The sequence below is a fragment of the Patagioenas fasciata genome, chromosome 18 (genome assembly GCF_037038585.1).
Source record: "Patagioenas fasciata isolate bPatFas1 chromosome 18, bPatFas1.hap1, whole genome shotgun sequence".
NCBI classification, from domain to species: domain Eukaryota; kingdom Metazoa; phylum Chordata; class Aves; order Columbiformes; family Columbidae; genus Patagioenas; species Patagioenas fasciata.
The window spans coordinates 2354511-2375397 of record NC_092537.1 but is presented as its reverse complement, the minus strand read 5'-3'; the positions used below and the strand labels follow the sequence as shown (position 1 = coordinate 2375397).

The following is a 20887-nucleotide window of genomic DNA, read 5'->3' as shown; positions in this document are numbered from 1 at the left end:
TCCAGCCCGAAGTGGGCGGTCGAATCCCAAGAGTTGCAATACCGCGATTCCCTGAATTCAATGAAGAACATGCAATTACTGAAGCCTGACACCCCCAGCCCCCCATGCTTTGCCCAAGCCCCCCAGCCCCACTCACCTGCACGCCCCGGGGAACAGCCCCCCTATTTCTAGCACAGCAAAACACTTGCACGATAGAAACACAGGCACTTAACAATCCAATCCATCTTTATTTTGGTAGTACCTTCTGCTGGAAAAGGAAGAAAACCTCAACTTTAGATATACAGCAAAGTGGTAAAAGAAAGACAGGTGTATAAAATAAACGGCAAATTATTCAAAGTGCCTGACAGCAACACCAGGAGGAGCATTACAAATGTGTCACCTTTAGACACGATCCCTTCTGCTTTCTGCTACCGGAGTACTGGGTGCTGGCAACGGAGCAGATGGCGCTCGCTATACAGAAATATTTAAATAAGGTCTTTTCTTTGTAATGCAAACAAAATCAGACACATTAAATTCCTCCATAGAAAAATACAACCTTATAACAACACCACAAAGTAACTGCATCTTCTGAGTTTTGGATAGACTAGTTAACTATTTCTTACAACAGCTCTGCAAGGTACCGGCAAGCCGTTATACCTGGAATGAATTGGTTTGCCCCAAGTCAGCCCAAATCCATCTGTTTCAGCTCCGTTTTACCTACTGGAGCACAAACTGAGTGTATTGTACGGCTGGGATTTGGCATGTCACCCATAGAACAGCTGAATAAAGGGACTTCATATTGCAGGAATAAAGCTCTTGAGTTTCCAAGAATTCTCCGGTTGAATTCTGCACGTGTTTTTCCCTATTCTGGCAATGATAGGCACGGTGTGACACTTGCAAAGTGATGCTTTGGGGTGGCATCTCACACCACGTTGACACGTGATGTCACCAGGCCAAGAAGATCCCACCCAAATTTACAGTTACCTTGACGAGCAAAATTCTTTGTACGTGTAGCTGCGTAAATACCGTGCACCCATCAACTGGCTTACTCCGGGGTGAACAAGAACAGTGCCAAATCTAGATGCAAAGGCAAGTTTTCATACGATCCATTTGAAATGTTAGAAAACAAGAAGCTGTTTGAAATAGGGTGATGCCATCCAGACAGTACAGAACTATTTTACAGACTATTAACTTAGGACCCCTGGTCTACTCGACCAGGGCTCTACCCCCTGAGCTATGAAGCCTTCTCAGGAGAAGATACACTTAGCTTATATGTACACACATGCGACAAAATTCTGAGTCCCACCTTTGCTTCAAACAAATGAAAATGCTCAGAGCCACCAGCAGCGCAGGGCTGGGGCTTCCCAGGAGCTAAATACATATCTGCATAAACAAAATAGGTGGCTTTGGGTCATTTTCCTTTCTTCACAGGGATGCATCGACCCTAGAAAGGTTGCTCCTCAAGCTGCAATTTAGAAGTTGGTGCTTTAATCCTGTTTTTTACCTGTGTTTGGTTTCCAGCCCAAGAGATCAGGTGAGTACCGTGGCTTGGGGCTCAGATGCTCCCCAGGGGATGGGACCTTCCCCCGGGGCAGCAAATGGGACGTCCAGGTGTTTCTGCAGTTCTCAGGCTCAAATTTTAACTACAAAACAAAATCCATACATTTCTATGCAAAAAAAAAAAAACGAAGCAAAAGTTGAGTTCGCATCTCCCCACTGTAGAGTAAAAAACTAATGAAATGGGCTCAATATGATGATAAACCATTATCAGGCATACTACAAACATTATTGCCTGATAACTACAAGGAGTCGGGACACAGAACTCCACCTTAACTCACGTTTTTTTGAGTTTTCCCAAGAAAAACAAAAGTCTTTTCTAACTTTAATGTGAAGTTATATAACTGATATGACTTATGAAGCCAACATTTCTATATAAATGCACCTCTATATTTGTTCATTGCAGAACACAATGAACTGTTAGCAATCTTTTATTTCACCTTATACAACAAAAAAGGTGACGATAGCTTTGTGTGGAAAAAACAAACAAAAATACTGTATTTTCAGCATGTATCTGTCATATCTCAGGATAAAGGAGCCCATATTCTGCTCTTCCTAGTGCTTCCCTGCAAAACAAAGGCACCATTCCTAATGGTGAGGTTGCAATTTTGGGTTTACAAAGGTAAATAAAAATTGCCAGGCCAAAGCCAAAGTTCCTGTGCTGAGCACACTACCGTGTTACTGCTATCACAACAAAGATGGATTGGGAAATACTGTTGCATGTACTTATGAACCCACTGTTGAGAAAAATGGAAACATCTAAAAAGGGCTGCCCCTAAAACCAGCTGGCAGGACACGTCGTTACACCCAACTAAAGGATTAGGCTGCTTTTAATGAAGATGAGAAATACTCACATCTCTGCAAATCCCGTAACTACACAGTTATGTCTTTGTACCTTTTACCAAGCAGGGGAAAACAAAAGCACCCACTTGTGCAACCCCCGTGAACCCTACAGTGCATGCACGGCAGGAGTCGGCCGCATCTGCTAACTTGCGGTAAAAAGGAATGTGAAGTGCTGATGAGTGCCGTGTTTTATCTGTAAATGAACGTTTTCACGTTGGTTGGATACCAAGCTAAGCTCGTGGTGCAATTCAGACCCTCTTTGCAGTGAGTATAATGACTGTGGAGCGTTTTTTCCCCCCGTCTCTTCTAAGCAGGTGCACCTGTGAAGCATAAGCAGGGACGGAGCGGCCAGCGGGGGAGCAGGACCTTGCGGGGACGCGTGTCTGCAGGACACCTGGTTGGGCTGGCAGCAACGCCCACCGAGGGCGGGAGGCACGGCAAGACCCTGCAAACCAGCCCCACGGGGTGGGATGCTCCAGTGACAACTGGTTTCGCTCCATTTTCCAGCAAGGAGAGCCCAACCGCAGGCAGGGATGGCCGAGGGAGGAAGGTGGGAGCTCCTGCAGAAGCTCCCAACCCCAGGAGGTGATCGGCTGCCTTCTTGCCCATGGCAAACCAGGACACAGCGAGGGGAGGAGGAGTTTCCAAACAGCCGGAATAATGGTGGGCATGCTCGCCGCTGCCACAGCGTTATTCCTAAGGCCAGGCTGGTGGAACACGCTCAGTGCTTCAAATAGGATTTCCCTTGTCTGTCCCAGCCCCGATGTTTTCCACGCGCACCCCGATGCGCGTACAGAGGATCATCGCGGGCACGAAACACGAGGTGCCGAGGAGATGTGGGCCGCCAGGAGCTCAGAAAATGACCCTGTCCTCCTGCGTCCTGTCCCACCACAGCGTGCTGTTGAGCGTCCCGAAGCTGCTGTCCTCCTCCTCCTGCTCCTTCGCCAGCTCCACGAACACCTGCGACACACACAAGAGATGCGAATGCACCACGTTCCTCCTAGGAACTCACTTGGTCACAAACAGAATTCATGCTAAAACGCCACATGTATTGAACATGTTGCTTCATCTCTGAGTAAGAAATTTTTAGCTTAGTTTTGGGTTTTTTTCTCTCCTTGCTCCCACCTCATTTCTTCACAACAAAAAGGAAGTTGAACCAAATACATTCTGAAGAACATTTATCGTCAGCAATAACTAATCTAGAATAAGCAATAATAAACCTCAGCTTTCCCCTCCTTTCAGAAATGAACAGTACTGCCCGTCTTTTCAATAAATCACAGCCACATTTCCAGTAATGCCACAAATTGATTTTGCTCCAGTCACTGCAGGTGGCGTCTTATTTTTAAAGGAGAAAATGGGAATAAAGAGGAGCAGGGGAACTGGCAGTCCCAGTTCACTTGGGAAAAGGGGATTTCAGTTCCCTAAAAATGCCCGAACAGGCACCAGCGGAGCAGCTTGGGCTGCCCAGACACCGAGGACAGGGACGAACTGTGGGCACAGGGCTCACCATGATCAAAAAACCTGCAGCACTTTCCCCCAGCAAAATATACATATATAATTTGCTTTAACATACCTGTTCCAACGTTGCCTGAGAAAAGCTGTACTCCTCGATGTTAAAGGCGTGTTTTACTGTTAAAAGAATTAGTGAGAGCGCAAAAGAGTTAATGAGAGCGCACGTTTTCATTATCTGAAACAACTGGATTTGAAAGCATTTGAAGCTGGTGCAATGACTCTTCATTTAACAAGAAGCAGAGCTGTGGACACCAATGATAATACAAAAATAAATTGATTTGGAACAGAAATGCACAAGTGCCACCGCACGGCAAATGTGTCAGTTACGGCAGACAAAATTATTTCTCTATGTGATACATGGCAAGAGCTTAATTACCTTCTTCCAGCTTGGAAAAAGAATGTGAAAGCGACTGTACATCTTCTTTAGGAATTTTGTACGCCAAAATAGAAGCAAAACTGGAACAAAGAAACCAAACAAGTTTAGCTTCAGGTAAAATTCCTCAAAGCGAAAAATACTGGTATTAAAGTGAATAGATTTAAACTCATTTTCTGAAGGTTACTCCAGGCATTTTGACTTCTTGTCGTCACACAACAGGAAAGATGCGGCTCCAGAAGATCTGTCTCTGAGATGAGACCGCTCTATGAGTTATATGCTCCTCAGCTAAGATTCAGCCATTTCTATTCTGTCTATAAACTCATGAATGAGACGAAAAATCACTGCCCCCAACTAAAAAAGTTATGAGGTTTTGCCTTTCAAGTGAACTCAGGCAGAGGTGACGCGATCTCCTTGGGACTTGGCATCACGCAGTGGTCACACAACCCAGACCGGAGAACAGGGACCTGCTCTACCCCATACATTTCTTCTCAACATTTAATTCTCCTCCGTGTCTCCCACATTTGAGGAATCCTTATCTGACACCGGCAGTGTCCCTTTTGAAGCCTCACCAGCGCCCACCAAACCAGACCCTCAAGTTCACACTGCAGAGATTCAAAGCAGTTGAGGGAAAAAACAACCAACCCACCCTCAGATTTCAAGAGAACCCCAGAATTTCAAGCATTTCTAGATAAGGGCCAGTGACTCAGATTTTCTCCCCATTTCCCGGGGGCCCGGACTGAGGAGGAAGCCGTTAGACACCAGCTATGCAGAAACCAAGTTTTGCTTCCCCCGTGCCGAACATCTGGACACGGGACTCGCAGCCACCGCCCTGGCAGTTCCTCTTTCCATTTTTAAGCTACGTGTCAATATTCTGTACAAATTTTAGTATCACGGCATTTCCTACTCACTGCCAAGGAGCTGCTGAGAAATCAATTGTTGTATTAATATGCAGCGAAACTTCACCTTTCCTGCCGATTCGCGTTGGGGAAGATGTGCAAAATCTGGCTCTGCAGATACTCCACTTGCTGTACATCTGCTGCTTCTTTTAATTTCATTTCCAAGAAGTACCCTCTGCCAAACTTGCTCTTCAGGTGTTGGACAGTACCTATACATCTACCAATTGCAGAGGGAAAATAAGAGTTGTTACACGTTACATGTTGAACTAGATGATCTTTCGAGGTCCCTTCCAATCCCTAGCATTCTATGAGTCTATGTTACACCACGCTCAAACAGCAGCTTAACTTCCAACAGACCCTTTTTGCAGTTTAATAATTAAGGTACAAAACAATTATCTACCTATATTTTCAAAGAAATCTATTCTAGTTAACAGCTGTCCTGTCCTTCCTGCAGTACCTGAGCTGCCCGGCCACCAGGATGGCCACACGGTCACAAACAGCATCTGCCTCCTCCATGTAGTGTGTGGTCAGGATAGCCGCTCTCTCCTTGTTCTTAAACGCTGCTCGAATTGCCCGCCTACAAAACATAACAGAAGATGACTCAAATCTCATACTCTTTCTATTTTAAGATTTGTTTTGACTTTCAAGGCTTTAATCTCCAAGTTGTTCTGGGAGAGGACGCACCTGTTGACACCTTGGGACTAAGGTCGGGACGGTTCCCTGTTTGCAGCTCTCTCTAGTGTTTACAAGGATAATGCAAATATAAAATCAGGCAAATTCCCACAGAGAAATGAACCTGTGGCCCTGGTGGCACTCACCACATGTGCTGCTTGGCTTTGGGATCCATCCCGGTTGACGGTTCGTCCAAGAGCGTGACCTGCGGGTTGCCCAGCATGCTCAGGGCAAAGCAGAGCTGGGGGACGGCAAAGGGACAGCGTGAGGACACAGCGGCTGCTGGGGACACCCCAAGGCGGTGACTCCAGCAGCTCCCCCGTACCTTGCGTTTCAGCCCCACGCCCAGCTTCTTCGTGGTCTTCTGCAGGTGGTCTTTTAAATCCAGGGCACTCGCGATGCTGCGGAACGGGGAGGAAGGACCGCACGTGAAAAGCTGAGACAGCGATGCTTCGGCTTCCCCCTCATCACGCAGTAGGCGAACGGTCTCATTTGAAGGACTCGGTGACAAGTATTTATATGTGTTTGTATATAAAGTATAGAAAAAGCAAAGCAACAAGAAGAATCGGAGCTGGGCGCTTCCATACGAAAGCACCTGCCTGGAGGAGCCCAGGGTGACAACCCCGAAACAGCTCCTGGACTGCCCGTCCTTGCTGCCTCTGCAAGGGTCATTGGTAGCACGTCCTAACTTGAGGAAACCCAAAACAATACAAAACACCAAAAAAAACCCCAATCCACACACAAAAAAAACCCAACCACAAACAAAAAAACCCCACTACGCACACATTGCATTAGGAAAAGTGAAAAAAAAAGGCTAAGAAAAATATAGCTAAATGTTAAACATTTCTATAACGAACTACTTACCGTTTTATGACTTCCTTAACATCAGACTCGCTCATTCCTTTGATAGCACCATAAATTTCAAAGTGTTCCTGCAATGTAATATCTGGCCAAAGAGGGTTCGTTTGAGGACAATACCCCACAAATTTCACCGAGCCGTCTTCGCTGTTCAGGCCAAATGAACAATCTCCCATCAGAACCTGCGAGGAAAACGCAGAGACTTCACTCAACAATATTCTAAGTATCAGAACAGGAAACGCTTGCAATAATGATAAAAAAATACAGATTCATTTTCTATTTAGTCTGCAGCATGCAACGTACCTGCCCACTGGTCGGCTCAATCTCTCCAACAAGCATATTAATTAATGTGCTTTTCCCCGCTCCGTTGGGTCCCAACAACCCCAGAATTTCTCCTGCAGGATGGATGACACAAAACATTGCCCATCAGGCCAGATACACAGACTCCAGGCTTGGTTTTGTAAAGAAAGCAGCTCAACAGCAAGTAATCAAACTCCCACCTTTTTTTACGCAGAGAGAAACATGTTTTGTCGCCACTTTCTTTATTTTTCTCCCCAGAAGAAATTCCTTCCTTTCATCAAACTCCTTGTGCAAGCTGCTGACCAGGATTGCCGGCATCTAGGAGAGAAAAGCGGCTGCAGAGCCTGGCAAAATCCCAATTTGGGGTTTTGGTGGTGCCCACGGTGTTACCTCCTCGTTTTTGGGGCCGCTCAGTATTTCTTGGACTCGCAGCCTCTCCGCCTTCACATCTTCATCTTCATTCTCATCGTGTGGGGCGTCGGGGAACTTCCAGGCTTTGGGTTTTGTAGAACATTTTCTAAGGGGAAGGAAACAACGGGACACGTCGGCTCTGCATTCAGGTGGGATTTGGTCGCCACTGGGATGCAGAAAGCAATTTGTGTTTGCTGAACCCGGGAATAACAGAGTTATTCAGCACATCCAAGAAGCCCCTAAAGAGCAGAAAGATCTCATCTTTATGCCAAGCTCTTGGTTGGGGTTGGCATCTCTAGCCATGCAAAGGAAGTTCCCTTGTTTTTATAGTATATAGGGGATGTCCTTACCAAACTCCTAATTTTGCACTGACAGAACTTAAAAGAAAGTAAAACCCCTATTTATGCACTTTATTGACTGAATTTCAGAGAGCTAAAGCTAGAAAAACAAGTTCTTCAGACACTTGGGATGGGATATAACCACGGGTACGATATTTTCTGCAATATCCCCCATAACTACAGGCTGTACACTCCAGTTTCATCACCAGCATCACTTCAAAAATGGCTTCTTTGGATTATTATTTTTAAAAGTCGATTAAACAGAGATGTACCTGAAAAACGGATCCTCTCTCACTGTCCTCCCTCCGTTCTTCAGCTCGAAACATCGCAGCAGGAAGAGCCAGACGAGACACTGCAAATAGGGCTAAAGCAGACAAATACAGCTCTGGTTACTCGGAGGCTGGTGATCCTATAGGTGATCCCATAGGTGATCCTACAGGTGATCCCACCAGTGCAATGAGCGACAAGCACCAGCTCCTTCCCACCACAGAAGTGCTGATGTTTCCATAAAGATGAAACGTGTCATTAGGTGCTCAGTGTGTCCACGCTGAGGATGCACAACCATGATCTGCTTCGATTTAATGGCAATTATTTGGTTTTTGGAGACAGAAGGGACTGTCCCCTGTTCTGCAGTTTTGGCTCCATCGGCACAGGCTCCCATAATAATCAAGATTAATCCCAACATCGTTAATAAGACTATTGAAGCAGATGTTGAGCTGGTAGGCACAGCAGCTTTTACTGATACTGTTCATGCTGCGACAGGCTGCAAAGCCACAGGTTCCAGCAAATCTTTATTAATAAAGATGCTTGAGCAGAAGGGGCCTCCCGGTAGGAGTCAACAATTCTCTACAGCAAATAATCAAATAACCACGCTTACAGCTAGAACTGCTACCAGGAGCCGGTCCCACGGGTCGTAGTATCCTCCGTTCTTTCGCTTGCCTTTCCATGAGATCTGACAGCGCAAAAAAAATACATTTGGGGAAATAATCACTGCTGATATTCTGCACCGCACTTAAATCTCAGATCAGTCATTTAAGCTACACTGCTCAGTCACTTTCTGGGCTCTGCAGAGACTCCGCTTGCTCGAGCTTGACGCCAATAAAACCCCATCCAAGTCCCTGGGGCTGCTCCCAGTTTAAAGCCACCGACTCCCAACTAACGCATCGCCCACCACTGTGTTCACCATAAACGTAGTTTTCCTTTAGATATTTAATGGAAAACTCGCTCCTTTCCTCATTTTAAAACTGCAACGCACTGAAAAAAAGTGACTTTTCACCACCGGTTGCTACTTTTCACGTGTTAGATTTCATTATCATTAAAGATACCCACGCAACCCCAGCCTTTTACAAGTGCTCTGGAGAGGATTTCTTACATCCCCTTACCTTTATAAAACAAATCAGACAGCCAATAAGGGGATAAATAGGGATGAAGATGGAGAAGACATAATGCAGGACGGTGGTTACCAGGTAATAGTCCAGAAAAAAGGCCACTTCGGTGACAACCGTACAGAGCAAGGCTGTCTGTACAAAGGAAAAGGGAAAAAAGGTCCATTTTCATCCAGTTCAGACTCTCTGAGCATAAGTTATCTAATTTGAGGCACTTTTTTTTAAAGCTTTTATCATTCAGGATATGACAGTAATAGAGACACTGGTAAACGTTTCAAATTCCTTGTGCATTAAGGGTGCACAGCTCAATAAAACAACCGAGCAGCCGCTTGTGGCTTTGGAAATAAATCATTGTTCCCAGCGACCCGAAATCAAGGTGAAGTTACTCACCACTGAAAATATAAATGACCAAAACTCTTTCGTGTTCTGCACTTTTTTAAAGGTGAAGGAGACCACGTAAGTGAAGAGCACGACTGACGGGACGTAACCGATCAGGCAAAAGATCTGCAACGACAGGAAATGTGCAGCAAGAACCCAGGGGTGAATTGTTTGTATAAGTATCAACTAGAATCATTTTAGCATGTTACGTAACTCTATATACTCCCTTGTCACTTGATTTGGTGTATTTTGCCACCTTGGTACATACAACATATTCTATTAAAGACACAAATAAGAGAGTACATGGAAAGGCAGGAACCGCACTCAGTTTCCTTTAAACTATTCCCATTTTTTGTTAATAACATAAATGTTGACCTGAAGATTATAGCAAATATTAAGAATTCCAGCTTTTAGCCTTAGCATTTTGCAGATATTGCAACAAGGGTAGATGCTCTGGTAGAAAAATAGTCCCACAGTGCAATGGTCCCATCCCAAACCTGATTAAATCAGAGCTTACGGGAGAGCAGCAAGGAAAATCTGATTTTTCTCAATTACAGCCAATATCTCAGGGAACCCTGCTCTGAATATAAAAGATGCGAAGACTTAAAAGTCTCTTTGATTTAATCATGTGCTGCAGTTCACTGCAGGGCTGCGCTGTGTTCAAAGTCGCTGTAACCTCGTCGTTGGCTGCACACCGATGCAAATGGAGCAATTACCAATCGGCAGCAAAGAGCGCACCGAGCACACAGGGAAAAAAAGGATGGAGCATTTCCTCCGAATATTTGAAAGCTTCACTTTATTCCCATTCTGAACAAAACCCAAAATTTCAGCATTTTTCCCCCATGAAAAGCTGCATTATTTAGCCTTTGGTGCAGTCTGCCTGCTACCTTTACTCCAGCAGCCTTAATTGGGCATCTTGCCCGTGTATCGGTTGGAAAAAGTCCACCGAACCATCTAATAAAAACCAACACTTGTGGAAAACCACCTAACCACGCTCTGGCAGACCCACGGCGCTCACCACAGCGAGGAACTTGCCCACGTAGAAATAAACGCCGTAGTGGAAGGCGAAGAGGCTGCCCAGCATCAGGACGAGGATGGAGAAGAAGAGCGGGAGGTCCACGACGGCCTGGCCGGTCCAGTACGCCGAGGGATACAGCCCCGCTATCTTCAGCTGCGTGTACGCTTTGATCTGCAACGGGAAAAGGCAATGCGACGTTAATTATATATTAATTAAAACGAACGCGATGGCAATCTGCCCTGGTGTGTACGCGGGATCTCGTTGTTCCACCTAATACGCTGCTTTTACACCAACGGCGCATCATGGTGTCACCTGCTTATTGCTGATTTGAGCTGCAAAAAGCACTTCCAGGGAAAGCAAAAGGGCTTTTCCCAAATCTGCTCTACCCAAGGCAGCAAACAGCAGCCACATCCATACTGCCCCTCATGGTAAAAGACACTATATGAAACAACTTGTAAGATTTTCGCCCCAAGGTTTTTAAGTTCTGCAGTCTATGGATCTCCACCTGGGAGTTTACCTTATGGTTTTCTGCGTTGTCCATGGCAAAGTAGGGCGGCATTCCAGTAATAATGATTCCCAGTAACACGGCTTCAAAGTAGATCTCCAGTCTGAAGATTGTGTCCGGAAGATTCTGAAACATAAACCAGATTTCTTCAACACCAGAATGAGTGTGACCAGGAAAAAAACGCTTTTAAAATTGGAACGTGACCGCAAATGCTAAATCATATATTCTGTGTATCGCAAGATATCTGAGAGGCATGAAGAAAAATACCTATGGAGGGGTTTGGAATATTTCTAGGAGTGTCTAATAAACTCCTGTGCTTAAGGGCGACTCTGGGCGTTCTCACCTGAACAAAGGGGTTGCTCCAGGTCTGGATGCTCTCCGTCACGTTTAAACTGCGCAGCAGCAGATTGCTGACAATATTCATCAAAACCGGCAGGGAATGCACCATGGTGCTGTTGAATACGAGCGTGAAAACGTAGTTCTGCAAAGGAAAGTGTTGTGAAGGGTAATACCCTCTCCCATGGGCTTAACTAAACCTGAACATCAGGGAAAAGCTTTGCATAATAGAGTAGGTTTTGCAGGAAGCTGTGGGCTGCTCAGGGTGGTTATAACATGTAACCTCATTCAGGAAAACAGTCATGCTCATACAGAACAAATTATTTGGAATAAATTCCCAGTCTGTCTTATGCGACTGTGACTCTGTGACAAAAGATGCTCCAGACAATTACAGCCTGGAAACCAAAACACGGAATGACACGCACTCCTATGTTCTTGCTAATGCATTTAAAAGCCAGACAGGCAAAAATTTACACCAGCTAAGGGCTGCGCTGTCACACTAATATTAAGAGTTTGCAGTGCATAAAAATGGAAACAAGAGACAGAGCTGGCACATTGCACAGCAGTTCCTGTGCTGGAGATTCAGTACAACCCAGTGTTCTAATCTCGCTGACACTCCTTCAGTGCCCATACTGAAACGAATATTTTCGATCCAAGAAATTCATTTTTCTTTACACATGAGAGCACCATGGAATTATACATCTGTCAAAGGGTATAATTCAACCAGTATAAGGAAAGAAAAAGATGAATTCCTACGCCAGAGCTCTTGCGAAGTAAAATATTTCTCTTGGCTTTTTGTATCCTTGTGGGGAAGGAAGGGGGATGGAAGTTTTATTAGCCTACCGTGATCACCATTAAGGAAGAATATTTATTTTACTAATATTTCCATTCTGGTAATAAAAGTCCTCTTTGCAAGCCTCTTGTCTAAGCAATATGATATTGCTGTCTGTCTTACCTGTCTGGATTCAAGGTCGAACACGTTTAAACCTGCGCTGTGAGGAGCAGCCGAGACGTAATCGCTGTCATTGAACATCTCCAAGAGGATGTTCATGCTCCCAAGAGAGTGGACAATGTCATCGATACCCGATTCTGGTGTAAGACAGAGAAAACAACACGATTACTCATCCCAGCTTGGAGCATTTAGCACAAAATTATCGATGTGTTTTCTCACTGATACAACCCTATGACAAAAGATCCCTGTTTCCTTACACGCGCCTGTCAAAGAGTCCTCTGCGGTTTTGAGCAACATGGATGGTTTTATCTCGGCTTCCCACTCAACAGCCTCTGGAGAATTCAAGACATTTTTTGGTTATATTCTCCAGTTAATCTGTGCAAGTCCAATGCAGCCCTGAGGAAGCGGAGCTGCCACCGAGCCTTATCGGGACACTCCAAAAGTTTCAGCTAAACAGATAATTAGCTAAACGAGCAGGAAATCAGCAGCACTTCGATACAGCGTCTGAAGAAATGAAGTTGTATTAAGCACAAATTCCGAACAGCTCAAACAGAGGCTATTTTCTATTGCCCGGATTGATGTTACGGACTTTAACACAACATCCTGAGTTGAAGCCGCTGCTCCCGTACCTGTGGAGTTCTGCAGCAGGAGGCGACTCCTGTACTTGTGATAGTTCTCTCCAGGCTTCAGCAAGTACAAATCTGGGGAAAGTTTGATAGCGGCTACAGAATTTTTGATGATGTGGTGTATGAAAAACAACAAAATCTGAACTACGAGAAAAATCAGAAAAAGCAACAACCTGCAAGAAATAAAAAGTTTTGGTTTTACTAAAAATCAGCGAAAGCCGACCCAGTTTATGTGCATGCTATCAAAACATCGCCCCCAAAAAGCATGTATTCAACAGTAACATATTCACGGCATCCTGTCCTTTCTCTGGTGTCATTCAAACAGGCTGTGAGAATTCTGTATACAAACGAGAAAGCCCCGGTACTTACATAACTCTCACGCATTTATTTTCCCGCTTGAGACTGAGGAAATGAATCTTGGCGATGGTGGAAACCTGTTTCTTCCAGAGGGCTGAGCTGCTCATGGCCGGCGCCTTCGCCTCCGAGAGCATCAGGAGACTCTGCTCCATGTCCTCGAAGGATCTGGTGTCCACTTCATCCTGCGCCTGCTGGGAGCTGAACACGCTGTAATCTGAAAAACAAACCAGAAGTCAACAGATTTTGATGCATCATCCTGGGCATGCACCTGTATTATTCAATACCAGCACGTTCAGCTGCTAAACCCTCTTCTACCCACGCAAAAGCTTCGCAGAGCTGGATGGTTTATTCGTCTGTATCGCACAGAAAGCGCTAGGAAGATTAAGATCACTTAAACCATCCAAAGGTGACAGTGAAAGAATTAATTCTGCATTAATATTAAGCCGTCCTAACTTTTCATTTGACCTGAAAGTTAATTTAAAGGAGGGGAAGAAAGAAGTTCAGCTATTTCAGCCTTAAGCGCAGGCTTCTAATGCTACTGTTCACGCAGAAAGCTGGAAATAAATTTTATACTGTGTATTTACGATTTCTCGAAAGTAAGCTCCATTAGGAAAACAAAGCACATTTTTAAAAGCCAGCCATAAAAAGCGCCATCGTAAAACCAAGGGGTTAGATGTAAGTACACTGGATGAAAATTTAATTACTGCAGAGACAATCAGTAAAAAGCTTTTCCCCTGGCTCCTCCCAGCATCACTCCCCACCCACCCCATCGCTTTTGCGTGTTTTTCATGTTAAATATTTCCAAAGCCTGGAATGCCGTGCGGCTGAAGGCGCCCGGTGCTGCTGGATGCAGCGCTTGGCAAGAGCGGTTTTATTGTCACCTCCATAGCAAAGCCCCATCTGGCAGTGACGTGGCACGCGCAATTATACAATAATTAATACTAAACCAAATATGCGGAAAAACAGCCACGGTCCAGCCCACCTGCTTGATCAATCTCTGCCTCAACTTCCAGTTTCAGGTAGACATCCTCCAGCGTCGTCATGGAAACGCCGTAGGTGATAACGCCCAAATGGGAATGAGTGTCCAGGTCAGTAAACAAGCCTGGAGACAGGATTAAAACACACTGGGCACTCTGAAACAGAATTATTAATATATTGTCTTCCCGAGAGATCTCCGAGCCCACCAGAGGCATCCTTAAGGCCTTCTGCACGGCAGAGAAAAGCAGGTAACGTGGCGATTTGGTTGCTTAATTATGAAAACCCAGGTCATGGCTTGAGAAGCAAGGTTAGGATAAGCGTCTTTTAGCACAAAACTTCATCCTCCGTGGTCAGGTTTGGGAAATGGGGGATGTTTTCCCAAAGCTGTAGCATTTCTGAAAACCACCTCAGCATCCGAAAAATCCTGGGCTGCCCAGACACAAAGAGATCTTACAAATAAAACCACCCAGAAATTTTATATATTTATATATATATATAGAAATACCCAGATTCGTCAAAGCCAGATTAATTGGACAGGAGACAGTGGACAACATGCGTAGCTTGAAAACCAGAACGATGTTCAAAGTGAGAGTAATTATTAGCACCTTGGGATAAAAACCATCATTGGGCTCTTGCCAGTCCTGTGAGGTGAAGGACTTGACAAAACGAGGAGCTTCAGAGTCAAGGTCACGCTGACAAGAAACGCAAATGCGTAAAATGGGAAGAGCAGTTGGATAACCAACGATGCTCATCAGATCTCCGCGATTTCTTCTGCCCCGGTGCTGGGACGCGTTCCTGTCCTCAGCTTCTCCTTAAAATAGTACGGTGGAATTGACTCGATCTTGCGTAAATACACCCATTTTTCAAAAGCACCTGCAGTGGCTGCTGAACTAATAAATTATTAACTGATTATATGCATGGGGAACAAAATCAAAAAGCGCATTTATGAAATATGAGCTGCGTTCACATCAGTATTGATTCTCCCTTTGCTTTCCACGCAGCTCAAAGGACACGCTGCTGCTTCCATTTCCTCCTGGGAGATAAAGAAGCAGCCCCGTGTAGGGCTGAGCAGATAATTGCTGCCATCTAGTGAAACCAGCACATCTGTCCCACGCTCGCTCTCACCACTGCATTTGAAGCAACAGGAGGTTCTTTGCAGCTCACAACGAGGGAGACGGATTATTGTAGGATCATAGAATCATAGAATCACTAAATAGTTTGGGTTGGAAGGCACCTTCAAAGGTCATCTAGTCCAACCCCATGGCCATGAGCAGGGACATCTTCAATGAGGGGACTTGGGGCTTCCTGGCTCCCCGCTGGAGGCCAGTCCTGCTCCTTAAAACGCTCTGCAATGAGACGATGCTTCTGCAGGATGAGGGGATTCTTAGACAAAAGGTTCTCTTCACCTTTCTGCTAAAAGCATCTCCCAACACTTGCTGCTGGGGACCCACATCCTTCTTAACACACCCCAACCGCCTCAGAGGTGACCACAAGGTCCTCACCCACCCAAGCAAGACCTTGCCGATCATCAGCCAAACGATCAATATTCATAATAGAACATAGGCACAGCAAGGACAATCTAGCAAGAATTGCAGGCTACGGCCACGCTGGATGGATTTCTTTTCCGCAGCCCAACAACGACAAAAATAAATGACTACCTGCAAACTTGTCCATGTCCTTGAGCGGCAGGGTGTAGACCAGCTGCTCGGCGTTCTCCTGGATCAGGCTGGCTGCAGGGATGTGCTGCCGGATCAGCGACGTCGTGGCTTCCGTGTTGCAATAGGCATCGATGTGCATGCTGAGAAAACGCGCAAGAAACGGGGTTTTTAAAGCCGGCTTTTCTCCCTGCATCTGCAGCAGAACTAGCGGACACTTGTCCCTCAGCATGGAGATGATATAAGGACCTTTTTTTGAGGGTGGGGTGTGCGATCTTAGAGATTCCAAGAGCACACAATAAAAAAAAAGAGATGTGTAATGTCACGTAACAGACAGAACACAAAACAAATACCTCAAGCGGTAGCCGATTCCCCATTTGCTTTTAAGAAAGAGAGAAGATCCAAGGCATTTTAACATCCCTTGAGAAATCACAGCTTTACGATCTAGAAACGAAAATGGAAAAATTAAGATCAAGAAGGCCCTTTGAATTGGAGAACTTGTAATTTACTCCAAAAACCAACTATATATTCCAAATACAGGCATACAGTACAGTTAAGAAGCATCACTAACGATGGTCACTCGTGGACCGGGAGCCCTGGGCTGTGACGGGACTCACCGGCGAGGATGTCGGCCTCATCCATGAAGTGGGTGCTGAAAACCGTGACGCGATTCGCTTTCCTGTTTTTCAGGAGGTTCCAGACGATGTGTCGCGAGCACGGGTCCATGCCCGCAGTCGGTTCGTCCAGCAATAAGACCTTGGTGCAAAAACACGCAGCATTTGCAAAGCCAAACCTACAATTATTGATCTTGGAAAATCCCACCTAAGGAACAGATAGAGGGCTTTTTGCAGCCTGCTCTTTAGGCCTCTAAAACATACAAGGAATATCCTGGAGTAAGCAAGGCAGCTGCCTTCACTGTGCTTTGAATAAATTCATCCGTTGTGACAAATGGAAAAATCATATAGTAAGTTGATGCCATAGCCTGTTTTATTCTAACACAATTATGTTCAGCTATGGATTCACTCCTCCTATTAAGGGATGGTTAAATATACACACAAGCTTTTAAATTCCCAGCGAACTGTCACACACATCGCTTTTAACTAAAGATCTAAAAGCAGTCCCCATTCTCACAGGCCAGGAATAATAGATCTGTAACACAATAGAGCTCTCCGGCTCTGTCCCTGCGCCAGGAGCCTGGATGCTTTTGCAAGGAAAGTCCCCGACAGGTTTATTGTTGGGGACTAAACGGTACCTGCCAGGAATGGCATCAAACTTGTCACATTATTTCCTTCACAAAGAGATCAAATCCAGAGCTACTGCCGTTCCCAAAGCCACTGACATCCTCAAGTATAAAGGCTGAGCTATTGAAGCAATTTTAATTGTTTAAACCACAAATGAGAAGGGCGAAAAAAAGAGCGATGGTTGCTCAGGGCAATAATTTCTGCATCTTGCATGTTACTATATGTGTTAGTTGGTTGTCACGAGACGTCACCCTTGGGTGTATTGGTGACACGCAGTGGGTAACGTTTCCATCACACCCACCTTTGGGTTCCCGAGAACAGCAACTCCCACCGACAGCCGCCTCTTCTGCCCCCCGCTTAATTTTTTAGCTTGATTGTCTCTGATGGGCTGCATATCCAAATCCAGCAACACTTTCTGCACCTTTAAAACACGACAAACACATTTATTGTTTAAAAAAAGCTGTAATTTTTTTTAACCAGATTCTTACCAATTAACAGTCAAATTAACTGTTCCTAATTCCCAGTGTATTCTGTAGCTGAGCTCTACACTCTGCTAACAAACCCGAACATCCAGAGCAGGGTCTGAACCTCCAGCAGACCTGAAGGAGTTAAAAGGTGTCTATGCTTGAACACATATTAGGATTTAAAGTGTTTCATAAGCATTTCAGTTGCCTACAAAAAATTAATAGTTTATCTTTGTAAAAATACCTGCCTGTACCTCTTTGCAAAGTAATATTTCCCCGCAAACTTGTCTTAAGGAAAATACCTGTGCAATATAAGGGTATTTTATCCTACAGGTTAAAAATGAACATACGAGACAACACCCGTGCCCAGCTGACTCACCTCCTGTATCAAATCATTCTGGGGGATTCCTTTAATTGCAGCAAATATGGAGAGATTCTCCTCCACAGTTAATATATCAAAGTGGATGTCGGACTGGGGGCACACCCCTGCTATTTGTCTCACTTCAAGCATTTCATCGATCTCAGAGACTTTGTGCCCATAGACAGAAACAAACCCTAAAAAAAACAAGCCAGAAGCATTAACTGAGAGGGTTTGGTTGGTTGGTTGGTTGTTCCTTTTTGTTTTACAGCCAGAGAGCAGGGTAACATGGACATGAACGTAAACCAGACTCTTGCAGACATTATCCAGAGAAAAACGTGGTGCATCTGGATTAACCATAAGTGTTAACTGGCTTTCCAAAGCAGGGGAACTCCAAAGCTTCTCACCGTCCGTGGGAGGACACAGCCCGCACAGGATGTTCATCAGCGTCGTCTTCCCGGTGCCGCTGTGCCCCAGCAGAGCCGTGATCTGACCCTCGTAGATGTCGAAGGATAAATCTGGTCCCCGAGGCAGGCGCGAGAGAAAGAGGAGATGTCAGTGACAACGCTCGAGGCACCCGGGGCCGGCTCCTACCGCGGAGGGAAATTCAAATACGGACATATGGGGTATGCATTTAGGCTCTGCTCAAAGGGACGCCTTACCTCCATGTCCCCGCATGGCAGGGGATGCTTGGGGGGGACAGTCCCCGTGTTTAAAAGCAACAAGATGAAAAGATCAGGGAGACGGGGCAGGGAAGATCATATCGCTAATGACACGGGCAGAGGGGGAACCACGGGGACGATGCCAGCAGGTTTGTTAATGCTGGAAGGGCTCCTCTTTTTTGGGGTAACATTTTAAAGAAGTTTACTGCCAAAGCGGTGAGAGACGACACACGCAAGCACATCTGGCACTCATGCTCCAAAGTCCCACCCCGCTAAAAGAAACCAAAAAGCCCGAACTGAAACACAAAAGGCCACTCGACAGTTCAGCTATTGCTCCTCGGTGTCTGACAAGCAGCTAAAAAGCTAAAGTGTTCTTACTTCTCAGAGCCTCCACAGTTTCCCCCTTTTTCCTGAATGTTTTCTGAACACAGCTGATTCTGAAAGAAGACATGTCATTTTATACACTATTTTATTTTATCTTTATACGGCATTTTGAACGATCAACACTCAGAAACAGTCACAATGAGGTGACTAAGCTAAAGTGGCACTGGACAGGTTAAAATCCCATAGAGGCAAGTCGAGACGGGGTATCTTGTCACAGACGTTAGTCCAGCTCCACCAGTCCTGTATCAGAAAGCTTTTTCTGGTATTTTCTAAGTTATTTCCTATGATGCCAGACTAGATTATTTCAAACAGGTGTATCTTTCACACAGTAGAACGACGCACTAGAGGTTTCCTAAGCTAGAAAAGGGCACAGCTCTTCCCCAATAATTCCACAATACAACAGAAGACTCAACAGACACGATATGGAAAACAGGCGTTAGTACACCAGACTCCAAAGACATTATTACCAACGGCTATTGATCAATTTAAGTGAAACAAAGCAGCTACCATTCTCTCCAAGAAAGGTAAAAACCTTCCTTCCAGCCTCACTGATTTTCTCAATTAAAAAACCCACCGGTTTATCTGAAGGCGCCATGTAAGATGGGTTTAGGAAGCCTGGCCATCCTGAAAATGAGGATGGGGAGGGATTACAGCTCTGAATAGTGGGGAGAACTGGGTCTGACAGAAAACAAAACCTATGTATGTAAAGATGACAAGATAGTTCAAAAAGGATGAAGAGCTGGCAAAGGGATGCTATGGAAAAAGCCCAGGGTGGATGAACAGTGCGAAAATGGCCACAATGTTCTCATGTGAACATCAGGATTAAAACCAGTGCCTTCAACCTATGGCAGATGCCCGAAGAGACATGGATAGGATGGACAACACAAGAATGGTTCTGGTCACGAAACTCAAATATTTATTTGAGACTTGCGGAGCCAATGAGGAGTGAAGACACAGATTTCCTCAACCCACATCACGCTACCACACTGGAAAACAATGGAAACAAAGGCTAAAAGGAAAAGACTGAAAATAGTGTCCAAGATGCACTAAAAGTACATGACAGACCAGATGGAAGACAAACAGGTGACACAAGATACAACGTGAAAGATGAGAGCACGGCCATCTACTTTTCAGTTTTGTTTCACCCTCCTAGATCAGGCAGTTGGGTAAAAGCACCGTGAAGTTCTCCTCTGGTCTACAGAGGACACGACAGCCTTCACACAAACCTAGAATTCAGTCTTTTTCTCCTCAAACGGGTATTACCAGAAACCAAACCCTCCCGGCAGAGTAGGCGTTTCAACATCTGCAACCGCTTACGCCTCTCGCGGCCCCAGCGAAACGGAGGGGATGGGAAAGGGGCCGGTTTTGAGAGGACTCCAGCTGAAGGAACACAATCCACAAACACACCCTCCCGTTAAGCCCCGCGGTTTATCCTTGGAGAGCATCCACCATGGCGGGGCTTCCCGAAAATGGAAACTCGCTGTGCTGCGTGCGTGCGTGCGCGGGGGACTCGGCAATGCATACCATATGCTATTTGAATCCAACAACTGGAGGAAAAACACTGATTTTTCAAATTACTCATTAAATATCAGGGACCCAAGCCTGCTAAACCTCATGCGGACAGGGCGGGAATCGTACCTGATGGCTTCTTTCCCCTGAAATTCGGAAGGCATGGGTTCAACTATCTCGCTGAAGCTCAAGCTGCCGTTGATGCTGCTCTCGTACAACTCCTTGTAATTTTTTCTGCGCTTGGACCAAAACGAGGGCTTCATAAAGAAAAACGGCGTGCGGCGGAGTCCGAATTCCCCTGGAGAGTGAAGGGAAGAAGACAATTTCTTAACAGTAA

General features: G+C 45.4%; 1 protein-coding gene across 5 annotated transcripts in view; it reads right to left on the bottom strand.

Annotated features, from left to right (window-relative positions):
• Positions 1–207: 207 nt before the first annotated feature.
• Positions 208–20887, bottom strand: part of ABCA5 (ATP binding cassette subfamily A member 5) — a 31420-nt gene continuing 10740 nt past the window's right edge. For all 5 annotated transcript variants that reach the window (XM_065852158.2, XM_065852163.2, XM_065852159.2 and 2 more), the window contains exons 11-40: positions 20680–20848; positions 19036–19094; positions 18403–18513; positions 18017–18192; positions 17475–17594; positions 16550–16688; positions 16286–16376; positions 15936–16075; positions 14282–14401; positions 13312–13513; positions 12946–13115; positions 12320–12453; positions 11372–11509; positions 11041–11154; positions 10524–10694; positions 9518–9631; positions 9125–9262; positions 8620–8694; positions 8015–8106; positions 7384–7510; positions 7194–7311; positions 6997–7088; positions 6700–6875; positions 6161–6236; positions 5982–6076; positions 5621–5740; positions 5231–5380; positions 4268–4347; positions 3953–4008; positions 208–3339 (exon numbers count right to left, since the gene is read on the bottom strand). In XM_065852158.2, coding sequence (XP_065708230.1) covers positions 3232–3339; positions 3953–4008; positions 4268–4347; positions 5231–5380; positions 5621–5740; positions 5982–6076; positions 6161–6236; positions 6700–6875; positions 6997–7088; positions 7194–7311; positions 7384–7510; positions 8015–8106; positions 8620–8694; positions 9125–9262; positions 9518–9631; positions 10524–10694; positions 11041–11154; positions 11372–11509; positions 12320–12453; positions 12946–13115; positions 13312–13513; positions 14282–14401; positions 15936–16075; positions 16286–16376; positions 16550–16688; positions 17475–17594; positions 18017–18192; positions 18403–18513; positions 19036–19094; positions 20680–20848 — 3671 coding nt within the window. In that variant the 3' untranslated portion in view covers positions 208–3231. The remainder of the gene's footprint in view (positions 3340–3952; positions 4009–4267; positions 4348–5230; positions 5381–5620; positions 5741–5981; positions 6077–6160; positions 6237–6699; positions 6876–6996; positions 7089–7193; positions 7312–7383; positions 7511–8014; positions 8107–8619; positions 8695–9124; positions 9263–9517; positions 9632–10523; positions 10695–11040; positions 11155–11371; positions 11510–12319; positions 12454–12945; positions 13116–13311; positions 13514–14281; positions 14402–15935; positions 16076–16285; positions 16377–16549; positions 16689–17474; positions 17595–18016; positions 18193–18402; positions 18514–19035; positions 19095–20679; positions 20849–20887) is intronic.